This window comes from Pteropus alecto, unplaced genomic scaffold (assembly GCF_000325575.1).
Source record: "Pteropus alecto unplaced genomic scaffold, ASM32557v1 scaffold50, whole genome shotgun sequence".
Lineage (NCBI taxonomy): Eukaryota > Metazoa > Chordata > Mammalia > Chiroptera > Pteropodidae > Pteropus > Pteropus alecto.
Window position 1 is genome coordinate 5,135,159 of NW_006431918.1, and position 12,909 is coordinate 5,148,067.

Here is a 12,909-nt window from a genome sequence, read left to right on the forward strand (position 1 = left end):
AAAGGTGGCTGCTCTGTTGCTGGAAGCTGCCTGAGCGCTGACTCCAACTCCAGGCATTATGGAGCAGAAGTGTTAGGCAGTTCCTCAGGCTCGTGCTACAAGAGTGAAGGCCCGTCTCTGTAACCATCGAACCCTCCCTAGAAGACCTTACGCCCAGCTCTGTAACCATAGAAACTTCCCTAGAAGACCTTCTTTAAGTACCTCCTAGAAACATCTCCATTTTAGGGTTATAAATTATCCCAAATCCTAGAGGACAAAGTCCATAAAAGCTGCTGGCCTAAACCAGCTGCAAACTCATGTGCAGGAAGTACTGCCCATAACTCCAGCCTCATTATACCATCATTATAATATCGTGATTATGACTGGAAGTTCATGAATCTAATTATAACACTGAATTCTCGGCTTTGCACACTGGGCAAAGTTAATATAGCAACTGTCAGTCAAGGGTACCTCACATTCGGATCATCTAGGATCCCCCATCACGGCCCAAATATAAACAGACCTTCCCCTTTCTGGCGGTTACAGCTCTCCTGGCTGGAAACCTGCCCCTCCCTTTGGGGCGTACTGTCTCATCTCTTCATCTCCTGAATTCCACAGGGCTGCAGCCTTCCTTAGCCCTGCTGGTCTCCTTCTAAAATGTACTTTCAATAACTCTTACTTTTTCTAAACCTCGCCGACCTGTAATTCTTTGCTGCGTAGGTGGGGAAGAACCGAGGGACACAACACACGTTGCCACTGTCCCCCACTCCCTCACCCCCATGCTGCTGGAGTGACGCCGGATTTCATGTCACCCCAGTGGTGACAGCAGGTGCCCCCAGCCTTGAAACTGGGTCCTTAATACTATAGGTCAGGGGAGGCTGTGACGTGGGGGCCCATGCGGGTTTTAATGCAGGGGATCCCCAGTGGGGCTGAAATCTGTTCGTATGTTAGTTTATTTGTCAGGCTGAGCAGATGAATACACTGAGGGGGAGCAGAAATTGCCACCCCAATATATGCTTTTTTTTTTTTAGAAGGATACTGATTATTTTAGCTGATTATTTTCATAAACAAAAGAACCAGGAAAAACCTTTGACCTTCCCCCTAATCACCTGAAAGAATTTAGATCGAGGACCCGCTCCAGGAATGGAGCTATCATCAGAGATAACTAGTTTATCAGGTACTGAGTGTGATAGACAGGGAGGGACTTGGCAAGGCCCATTCAGTCAAAGTCCTCTCTGTTCCATTGTTAAAGATGGCCCTAACCCGAAACCCGAAACCTGAATCCTAAAACTTTGCCTCTGCAATGTCAAATGCTGCAGACTGTATGTATGATAGCCGGCATTACCTCAGAAAAAATTCCCATAGGTATATAACTCCGAGATATAGACCCTGAAAAATTGAAAATGAGTGTTCAAAAAAAAGAACTTATCTATGAATATTCATAGAAGCGTTCATAGTAGTGGAAAGGTTGAAACGATTCAATTTCTCTGTCCGGCTGCTATCAGTGAGAGCAGCAGAGGGTGCCAGTGCCCACGTAAGAAACTTCTAAACCTGTAGAGAATTTTTGTAACTTTTTACATGAGCCAGACATCTGCCCAGGAGCAAGATCTCAAATGCTCTGAAGAATCGATTTTGCATCTTCTTTAATGCATTTGAAGTTGCAGAGGGAACATAAGGAAGATTACATGCAGGTGCGGGAAAACAAGGCAAGGATGGCTTACAGGACGGCTAACAAGATTATGTGCTTTCGGGAGGGTTAATACCCCCTTCAGGGGTATTGCTTTTGTCATTTGAAATGCATCTTTACCTAGATGCACCACTGATGATCGACAGGATTGGCTTCAAACCTTTCGCTGAAGTTTTAGGCCTAGGGCTGACTACCCACCAGGACCTGCCTGGAGAAGAATTTATGATCTTAACATCATGTGAGGCTACTTTCCATAAAACCTTACTCTTTTTCTTCCCACTTGGGTAGGGTGGAGTAGAGACCCGGAGGAAATTTCTCTATCCCGGTTCTACCAAGCCTGTGAGGGGAAGAGGGGGTGCCTGGGGTACAGAGGGAGTACAGACTTGGAGACAATTTCAAGCACAAGCCTCGTATGTGAAAGGCTAAAGGGGTACTGGAAGCCGTCGGAGGAGAGACCCGAAGGCGAATTCTCCGTGGGGCATAAGCTGAGTGTGGGTGAGGAGAGACCTACAGGGAAATGCTCCATTCTGGCTCCTGCCAGATTGTGAGGGGCAGAGGAGGTCCAGGTGCAAGGTTCAAGATGAGACTTGGAGGCGAGTACACCACCCTTGCTCCAGCCAGCCTGTGGACGGCAGAGGGGGTGCCTGAGGTAGGGGTTGCACTTCTGGCAGCTGGAGTTCTCGGGAACGCCTCCAGCAGACTGGTTTCCTGTATTTCCAGACCGCTTCCCAGGTATACTTCCTCCGGGCCCAGTTTAAGTGAGCACTTCCTATGGGACCAGTTTCCTGAAGCACTGAGAGAGCCGGGAGCCAGAGCTGCCAGGATCCCTTTCTTGGTCCCATGACGGCATCGATTCTGCAGGAATTTGAGGTGCTGCAGTATTAGCCCTGGAGGTGCTGTGGCTTTGTGGACAAGGTGGGGCTGCGCCTGGATGTGGTTTACCTCAGTACCCTCCCAGGGATGAAAAGGTAGGGGGAAGCTTCCTGTGAAGGAACGCTGCTGAGTGTGGGGTGTCGGGCTTCTGAGGACTCAGCAGAGCGAGGGCTTACTGTGGACAATTGCTGATTTTTCTGTGTGCTGCAAGGTAACACCCAGGGGCCTTTAGCGTGCGGCTGTCTAGTGTTCCAGCGCCATTTATGCGAGCTCGATTTTTCAGCTCCATTGTATTCTATTGACTTATGCGTTTGTTTTATGCCGATACCACCGTTTCGGTTACTATAGTTTCTTAGTGGAGTGATGTGGCAAACGGATTCACTGCGTCCACCGCATCCCAGGTCATCCTCTCGACACCTAAGTCGTAGTGGTTGCTAACCTGGTCTTCCCACGGTGCCTCTGATGACCACGGGGTCTGCTCTGAGGGAGATGTGCTTCCCGCTCCGGGTGGACCTGTCTGCAAAGGGCTCGGCCGCTAACAAACTTGGTTCTCCTCTCTGCTTTTCTGGCATGGTGTCGACATGGTTGTTTCAAATAGTCATTTACCTTCTAGTCATTTCAAAAGTTCAGAAAACTTGCAACAGCAGTGCAGACTCTCTTTCTCTGCACTATGAGTCCTCAGTTGTCATTGCTTTATCGCATTTGCCATTTGACACGCAGGACTCCCGGGGGCGTTTCATCCCAAACAGGTGTGCCATCCCCGGGATGACTGGCCACATCACCTGTGAGGAGGAAAGCGTTATGGTTTCCATGTGAGAATCCAGTCCAGGGTCCCACCTGAGCTTTCACCACCTGTCCCAACTGTGAGAGAATGATTTTCTCTGTTCTGATCTGATTTCGTTTCTTTGGAACTTTGACAGAGATGTTCCCACATTTTCACAATGTTGATGGATTTGGGCTGCACAGATGACTCCGATCTGGGTGGCCATTTCTGCCTGGCTTCTTTTACTTACGGTGTTTTCAGTGTTCACTCATCCCTGTGGTGACATGTATCAGTACTTCATTTATTTTTCCCTTGTGATTAAATAAACACAACACCACATTTACTGTTTAAACCATTTGAAGTGTACAGTTTTATGGGCATTAACTGCATTTACATTGTTGTGCAAATATAAACACCATTTGTCTTCAGAACTTTATTTTCTGGTCTGGAGAGAATCACTTATCTCTCCAGCTTGTGAGGCCAGCTGGAACGAGACAAGCTTAAGGGAACCTATGCCTGTGTGTCCCTATGGCATTTCCTTAAGACAATCGACATAAAAGACAGACATAGAAAAAAAAAAGACCATTTCTGGGAGGAAAGGACTCAATAAAGAAAACTCTAGCACTATTTAGCTTTACAAATATTTCTAACTGCCAATCTAAATTTTCGAGCGAGACAATGGATTCACACCACCTCTAACTTCTACCAAACCTTGCAGACAGCGACGGGGAATTTTAAGTTTTGTTAGGCAGCCCAGAAAACTATGGTACATGGAGTGGGAGGACCAAGGCTGGTTACCCGGCTCCCGCGCGGAGTCTTCCCATCTCCTGCTAAGGAGATCATGCTAAGGGTTTTTTAACTTGTCCTTCACAATTTTTAAGGAACCAGGCTAGACAACCGAAGTCTGTGTTTTTAAAATTGGCCCTTTTCCAGTTATATTTCCTTTGTTTAGCACAGCCTGCCTCAGGCAGCTGTGGGCTGTGAGGGTCTGGGGGAGACTCTGAGACTTTCTTTGTAATTCCAATCAGACTTTCAAAAATCACCTTCCATTTTTGTCCAATTTCTTGACAAAAATCAGTTATTAAATCCTTTAAAACCAGTTCCAACATAGTGATACAGGGAAGAGGCAGGAAGCTACAGAAATTGACTAAATATTAAACCAGGTTGTTTTCAGAACCTGCCAAGGTACCACTAGAAATGGGAGCCTGGCTGGTCAGCCCTATGGCCAGACCAGAGGAACCTACAGAACGAAAGAAGATTCCTGCAGAGATAATAACTGTTTATCCATACCCTTAACAGTTTACCCAAACTGTGAGGGGAAAACAGGAAAACAAATACGGTAAGCTGTACCCTAACAAACAAACACACACCAATAACTTATTCCATTCTTTACTCCCTCCCACCAGACCAAGAGATCAATACCAATTGATCTCTCATAATACTCATAATCTTATATATCAATAAATTTAAAAATTTCCACCTTTTTGGGAAATCTTTTGCTTTCCCTTCTGCCTTTTTATACTAATGTTGATATTACCATGTGTAAAACCCAAGAAGCTAAAGAACTAATTCAAAGCTTAAGAATAGTTAAATTCGCTTATACCCATTTGTTTTTAAAAATGTGGTCTTTCTCTAGGGACCAATAAAACAATTGCTTATCATGAGAGTTCTATAAAACATTTTCCAATTTAAAAGTTTTTCTAATTCAAGGAATTCATAGTCCACCCATTAATGGTAGGATTTTAATAGCATCCTAAACCAATAAGACTTTTTACAGCTTAGCCAAGGAAGCCAAAGTCTTCCTATCCCTATGATATTTCCTTGTTATAACAAACACAAAAGACACGGACACAGAAAAAAAAATGACCATCTCTGGGAGGAATGTTTCAATAAAGAAAATCTTGAGTCACTAAGTCCAACTAGCTAGCTTCACAAATATTTTTTTTTATACCAGTCTAAATGTATCAGAGAGGAAAAAGACTGGCAGCACTTCTAAATTCTCCCAAACCCTGAAGAAACAGACCAAAAAGGCTGACAGGATAAACAAAAATATTGTTTACTTCTGCCGATACATATGATTTCTCAGATGGGGCACTTTCCAGGAGCTAGCAGTGCCGAGGCCATTCATGCTGGCACCATAACAAGATGGGAGCTTTCTGGTTTTCTCAAATCATCTTAAGTGGGCCTTTAAGCCCAAGCATTTTTTCCTCTCCCGCGAAAGGAGGAGGGGCGAGGAAAGAGGTGGCATCTAAGAGCGAGCCAAAATCTCCAAATCTGTTGGTTTAGGCAGAACCTCTCCATCAGTTAGCTGTTAGCCTGGGGGGAAAGGCAGGCTGGAATTACGGTAGAAGCAATTCCCTGATACAAGGATACTGATAGACCCAAATATCGTTAGTTCCTCCGCACTATAAAGCAAAAAATAGGTAAACCTATGTTCAGTACTATCTTACATCAGATAAAGTAAAAATAAGAAACCCCAAAATTCCTCTGCTTTCTGATAGACCCAAATATCGTTAGTTCCTCTGCATTATAAAGCAAAAAATAGATAAACCTAAGCTCAGTACTCACTACCTTACACCAGAAAAAGTAAAAATAAGAAACCCCAAAATTCCTCTGCTGGGTCCTCTGAAGACTGATACCCTTCCCTCACCCTCCAGCCGTCGTTGCCCACAGTGGTCCTCACCTTTTCCCATGGCGGTCCCTTGGCGCACCCTCTTGGGGATGCTGAGGTACACAGACAGCCTCAGCACCCCGGGCACATGGGAAGCCTAGAGAAGCTCCTCTCAGGGGCTTCCTGAAAAGGCAAGGTCCGCGTGCACGAGAAGCCACGCAGACTCTGCGGGTCACGTGAGTGGCAGGCGGGAAGGCGCGCACAGTCACGTGGGGTCACGTGGCCGTCCACGCAGGGTGGAGACGAGTCCCTCCACCCCCAGCAGCTGCAGGCCCAGGTCTGGATTCGGGGCAAACGGAGTCCACTGATGGGCGAGTCACCCTGCGACCCACTCGTCGGCTCCTCCCCACAGGCCGGGGCCCCCTCCCCGCGCCCGGGTCCTCACCGCGTGTCGGCCTCGCCCTCACGAACACCCGCGTCCCGCACCTCCTCTGGCCAAGCAGCCAGTGGCCAGTGGCGGGACCTACGCTGTGTGGGCGGTGTGCCTGAGATGGCGTTTTGTCGCTGGGACAGCCACCCCTGGCAGAAGAGCGGAAAGGGACCGAGTTTGCTCACTTGTAAGTGTCCGCGGCCTCTTCCCTGCCCAGACTCTGGAAAATAGAGAGGGTTCTTCAAACATGAGCTTTGATTGTAGAACAGTTAGCAGAATTGTGGTCATAGGCTAACCCGAATCGCTTAATAATTTCTGAATGACTAAATACATCTCTTCAACACACAGTTGGTATAAAAGTATAGGAATGTGAAGGATGATTGAGTCACTTTCAGAACGTCTGCAGGTAGGTGCTCCTGTGCCAATTCGCGCTCTTTATTAAGCACATGAGCAACTGGCAGAAATGTGAATTTATCAGGGCATTTTGTTTTCTGTTGCGCTTTATTACAGGGGATCCCTGACTTATCAACACCTCATTTGAAAATTGTTAGTGAACTCAGACAGTGGCCAAGGGGGTGGAGCGGTGGACCAAGAGTAGAGCCCATGCCATGGTGGCAAGAGTGTCACAGGGACCAGCCCAGAGAGGCCCCCGCCGCCTCTCATGGACCAAGGAGATATGAGTTTGGGATAGGAATCCACTTGCAAAACTACTTTGGGGTTATGAATATGATTTCTGATGAAACTTGGTTGGAGAACTTTTCATGATCTTTATGTGTGTGTGTGCGCATTTTAATTTTGCATTTGACTAAAAGCGCCCTGAGAAAATTTGTACATTGCAAGGTGGTCCTAGCCTCCTCCTTGGTTTGGGTTCTCTTGGATGCGTTCCTGCCGCTTCACTTCAGTGAATGCAACGAACGTGGAGAAAAGGAGAGAGGCCTTCCTGCCCGGCTGTTCTAAAGCCAGCACAAAGGCCTCATGAAGGTCCTGGAGAAACGGGAAACTGGTTCTCACTCACGAAGAGGATCAGGAAAAGCTGAAAGAGATGTTTAAAGTCAATCAGTTCAATTAAATGGCCAGTGAGATGACTGCACCCCACAAGTCTTTACCAGATGATACGTTAGAAGGTATAAAAGAAGGATATATCCAGATAATCTTCCTACGGCAAGTGTGGTGGTAGTTTGCCACAGTGAGGCTCGGAGTGTCCTTCTGTGAGCTGTCCATAGGGCCATTAATCGCTCACTAAGACACAGGCTAGAAGAAATTGTTGTCGTAGATGATGCCAGTGAAAGAGACTCTTTGAAAAGACCTCTAGAAAGGTATGGGAAAAAAATTAAAAGTATCAGTTTATGGAGCTCTCATGGAATAAGTTTCTGGATTGATCAGAGATAGATTAAAAGGAGCTGCTGTGTTTTTATAAAATAATATTGAATGTCAACTCTAATTGAAACATTAAAAATGTTTTAAATTAAAAAATACAGAAATGAAATGAGTGGTTGTATCTCAAGGCCAGATGATCACCTTCTTAGACGTTCAGTGTGAGCGAGATGGCTGAAGGCTCTCTCAGCCAGCATCGAACGTGACAGGAAAACAGCAGCGTGTCCTGTCATTCATGTGACCAGTGATAATACTTTTGAGCATATGGCAGGTTCTGATAACGACTTATGGTGGACTCCACTGTAAGCTTGATTTTTGCTGATATCCTGTTCCCCAAAGAGAAATGGAAAGAAGAAACGGTGATTGGACTCTTTTTGTCAGAATACCTACAATGGCAGGAGGCCTTTTTTCAATAGATAGAGATTACTTTCAGGAAATTGGAACATAGGATGCTGGAATAGATATTTGGGGAGGAGAAAACCTGAAAATTTCCTTTAAGGTTTGGCAGTGTGGATAAACTTTTGATTGTTACCTGCTCACATGTTGGACACATGTTTAAGAAAGCTACATCTTACGTGTTTCCACGAGGCACAGGACAGAGTATCGATAAAAATGACAGATGACTTGTAGAAGTGTGGATGGACAAACTCAAGAATTTCTTCTGTATAATTTCTCCAGGTGTTTTGAAGGTAGATTATGGAGATACAACATCAAGACTTGGTCTAAGACACAGACTCGAAGGAAAACCTTTCTCTTGGTATCTAGAGAACATGTATCCTGATTCTCAGATCTCACGTTACTATTTCTCTTTGGGAGAGATATAAAATGTGGAAGCAAATCAGTGTCTAGATAACATTTCTAGAAAAGAGAATGAAAAAGTAGGAATTTTTAACTTTCACGGTATGGGAGATAATCAGGTTTTCTCTTACATTGCCAACAGTTAAATTAGAACAGATGACCTTTGCTTGGATGGCCTGGTCACAGTGCTCAAATGCCACCACCTAGAAGGCAACCAGCCTTGCAGCATGTGAGCAGCCACAGAAGCCACAGAAGGGGACAGCCAGGTGCCTAGCGTTAGAGACTGTGATGGAAGCTGGTCCCAGCAGTGGCTTCTTCAAAACCTCATTCATCCAGAAATATTCTGAGACAAAACTTACAAAGAGAAAAAAAAAAGAAAAAAAGGACCGACAGAACTACTTCTGCATACCTTTCTGCCATATTCATAAGTGAAAAAAGGAAAATTGCTTTCCTCCTCCTGCAAGATGTAAGGTTTCTCAGCCATTAAAAATCAGACTCCATTCACTTCTCAGCTGTGGACGGGACTTCCTGTCCCACGATGAGCAACGACAATGCAGCGAGACCATGCACACTGCCCAAGGAGCCTGGTGTTCAGCTCATTTTGCAAATGCTGCACCTGGAGTGAAGTCCCCCCAAACCCTTCAGCTCCAGCCTCCAGACCAGAGCCCAGGATCCCACCGCACCCTGCCTCCCCAGCTCTCCCTGGGGGCTGCAGTTTGGCTCCACAGGCCTCTCTATGGTCTTTTTATATCCAAGCTTTCTGCTCTCAAACTTGGGTTCCTTTTGGTCTGTTCCTTCAGGGCTGCCTCTTTTACATGCGAAATAATTCTTTGCTTTACACCCCACTACCCCCTGATGTAGTTACTTATAAAGGCTCTCTAAGCACACTGTTAGTTTAAAAACTGCCCAAGGGAAGGTAGAGAGCCAAGAGGGGAAGGTGGCATAAGGCATGCATAGGTAAGAGGCAGGTGAGAAGGCAGTTGATTCAGGGTGTGCCAAGACCTGTGCCAGGTGTCATCTCAAGGACTCCATTTTCCAGTGGCAGCTTCCAGGGCACATATGACTGAACCTGGGGCCCAACCCTGTGTCTGACACAGTCTTCATTGGCTCAGAAGCCTTCAGAGAGAAAATATTTCCCTAGTGTTACTCCCGAGTTGCACACTAGATGGATGTGATGAAAAACTTTGCATGACATACACTCTGGTGTTATTCTCAAAATGCACACGAGATGGCAGCAGAAGATAACTTTTAAATGATGTACACTGAAGTGTAATTCCCAAGATTCCTACGAGATGGCAGCAATGAGTAACTTGATGACATACACTTGGGTGTTATTCCCAAAATGCACATGACATGGCAGTAGAGAAAAACTTTTCATGACATGCACGGGGATGTTATTTCGGAAATGTTTCCTAGACAGGGGCTCCCTCCCTAGAGACATAGCCCACAGCCCTCAACTGTCAACCCTGTTTGGATTTGGCAGTGGATGAAGATCATTACTTTCTCAGCTCTTTGAGGGCTCCGTCACTAGAGGGCTCCCTCGGCAACGCCCACTGGTGTCAGCCCACTTTGGGTCGCCCTTGGGTGAAGATAACTATTTCTCTCAAGTTAATGGGGGGTTCCCTCCTTAGAGAGGGGCTCTCTTTCTAGAGCATGGCTCTCTCTTCGAGAGCAGGGCTTCCCCCTCTGAGATGCCGGAGTGGGACTCTCCTATAAAAGCGGGGCTCCCCCCAGAGTGTGGCTCTTCCTATTGAGCAAGGCCTCCCCCTAAGAGTTTGGCTCTCTCCAAACAGGCGTTTTCCCACTAGAGTGAGGCTCCCCCTTCAGAGCTGGGCTCCCCTAAAATCGGGCTTCCCTGAGTGGGGGGCTCCTCTAGGAGTGGGGCACACACTAAGAGAGGCCTTCCCACTAAAGAAGGCCCCCTAAAAATGGGGCTCTTCCTCCTAAAACGGGGCTCCCCCTAGCAGTGGCGCACTCCCCAAAAGAGTGGAGCTCCCTTCCTCGAGAGGGGCCCCTCTAAGTGTAGGGCTACCCCTTTTAATACATTCCGCTCAAAGGGGGGTGCCCCTCTTGAGATAGGGGGCTCCTGATCTTTAGGGGAGAACCCCGCTATTAGGGGAGCCCACTTATTTACGGGGCCTACTCTGGGTGGAGCCTTACACTTAGGGGGGCCCTGTTCAGGAGGGAGCCCACTTCTAGCGGTGGCCCTGCTCTCATGGGGAAGTCCCGCTCTGGGGGAGAGCGCATCTCTTTGGGGGAGACCCCACTGTAGAGGAAGAGCCCTGATCTAAGGGAGGGGGGTCCGCTATGGGGGAGAGCCTCGCTTCTGGAGGGCACACTCTAGAAAGGGAGCCCCTCATAGGTCTGAGAGAAACCCAAAGAGGGCCGGGGCTGAGGGCTGTGGGCTAAGTCGAGGCAGATTCCGGGGGCCGAGATCCTCTCTCTGGAGAGAGAGGGGAGCCCCTCTTTAATGGGAGAGCCCCAGTCTACGGAGAAAGCTTCTCTCTAGAAAGGGAGCCTGTAGGCCAACCATGGTCTTGAGAATGTGGGTATGTTCACCCCACTGCCATCCCAAGGCAGGCTGCAGGGAGCCCTTTCTCAGAGAGAGCCTTTTTTTCGTGTGCAAAAGTTATGCTCTTAGGAAAGAGCTCCGCTATTAGGGGCTCGCTCTAGGGTGGTACCCCACTCTCGAAGGAAGCGTTATGCTCTAGGCCTGCACAGTGCTCTTATGGGGTGAGCTCCGATGTAGAAGGGGGAGATCCTCTCAAAGGGTGGGGAGCCCTGCTCCTAGAAAGTGATTTCTGCTCTAGCGGGGATTGTCCCGCTCTTAGGGAGGGATCCCCGCACACATAGGAAGGAGAGGTCTGGTTTTAGGGAGATAACTCGCTTTAGTGGGGAGCCCATGTTTTAGGGGGAACCCCGATTTAGAAGGTGGAGCGCCACACTTGACGGGCCTTTATCTAGGAAGGGAGTCCCACTCTTTGGGGGAAGAGCCCCACTGTTAGGTAGGAGGAGGGGGAGCCCTACTTTTAGGGTGGTTGCTTTAGTGGGGTGATGCTTTTAGTGGGGGCTCCACTCTGTGAGTATTAACTGTTATTTGCCTGGGTACGTTGACTTCCACCATTCTTAGTTGCTGCTGCTTTTAAGTCTTTCATAATTGCCTGAAAAATGTTACAGGTTCTTTACTCTGACTTCTAGAGTTGGTGGATGAGTCGGACACTCCAGGACATGGATCTCTTTCCCAAGGTCATTGGCATAGCAGCTCTTTGGGTTTACCTGCAAATCCGGATGTCCCTGGGCAGTCTTGGAAGGGGCGACTGTGCCGTTTGCGGGCCTCGCTTACAAATGCGTTTCATTGTCTTCACACATCACATGTTTTTCTTCTCTGTGTGTATGTGTGTGTGTGTATGTGTGTGTACTCTATATAATATATATACATATGTGTACATATATACATACATTTGAAATATTTGACTTTTGACTTTGTTCATTGTTGTTTAATTTTAAAAATGTTAAAGGAAACTTATTTATTTAGTAATTTATGATGAAACAAGGGTGAATTTCCCCCATTATCCAGCCATCTATCAGGTATGTACCTATGCGTTCAATTCTACACCAACGCCTTTTCAAAGATCTAGCTTTTTAAAAAACTATCTATCTATCTATCTATCTATCTATCTATCTATCTATCTATCTATCTATTAATTTTTGCAGGAGAGACCCATATGGTAGAGTCTTGGAGTTAATATCCAATAGCTATTCTCCTTTCTTCGTAAGAGAAGCTTTACGTTTTGGAGGGACGGTGAGAGGTGGTTAATACAGCCACCTAAAATGCCACACATCCCAGAGTGTTTACAGCTCTGTGTTGCCATGCAGGAAAGTCTTAACTAGTGAGATTTAATCAGAAATGTTGTGTGGGACTTCAAGCAAGCTGGGAGATGTGAAGTTTGCACTCTTTCTCTTGTCAGAAATCAAATGTGTTGGGTGAAAGCCCAGCCACCATCTTGGGACAAGAGCTGACCTTGAGGCGGAAGCCAGAGCTAGACTAACGCAGTGGAAACACAGAGGCCTGAGGTCTTGCTGAGCGCAGCGCTGCCATCCCCGCCCGAGGCTGCTCTCCTCTGGATTTCTGTGACATGATAGAGGAATAAACTTCTCTCTTTCTCAAGCGACTGTTACTTTAGCTTCTCTATTATAGATAATTGTATGGAATCTTAGCAGAGATACGGGACCTGCTTTTGAGTGCCCCCAGGAGATGGGTCTTTTGTTGAATGAGCTGTGGTAAAACTGCAGGCAGCAGTGAGGGGAAGTCGTAGCTTCTCTGCCAGGGGCGAGAGGACGAGCTCATAGAAATAGCAAGGATGGTCTCTGCCAGGGGTTGGCGGGCTTCCCGA

At 47.0% G+C, this 12,909-nt stretch overlaps 1 protein-coding gene and 1 pseudogene across 1 annotated transcript in view; one reads left to right on the plus strand and one right to left on the minus strand.

Annotated features, from left to right (window-relative positions):
* The window catches only part of LOC102892731 (L-gulonolactone oxidase), a 24,986-nt gene extending 21,875 nt beyond the window's left edge, over window positions 1-3,111 (minus strand). The window contains exons 1-2 of the mRNA XM_015600680.1: window positions 2,979-3,111; window positions 1,325-1,368 (exon numbers count right to left, since the gene is read on the minus strand). Of these exons, the coding sequence (XP_015456166.1) occupies window positions 1,325-1,368; window positions 2,979-3,111 (177 nt within the window). The remainder of the gene's footprint in view (window positions 1-1,324; window positions 1,369-2,978) is intronic.
* On the plus strand, window positions 3,110-8,862 carry LOC102892982 (annotated as a pseudogene).
* Window positions 8,863-12,909: the final 4,047 nt, after the last annotated feature.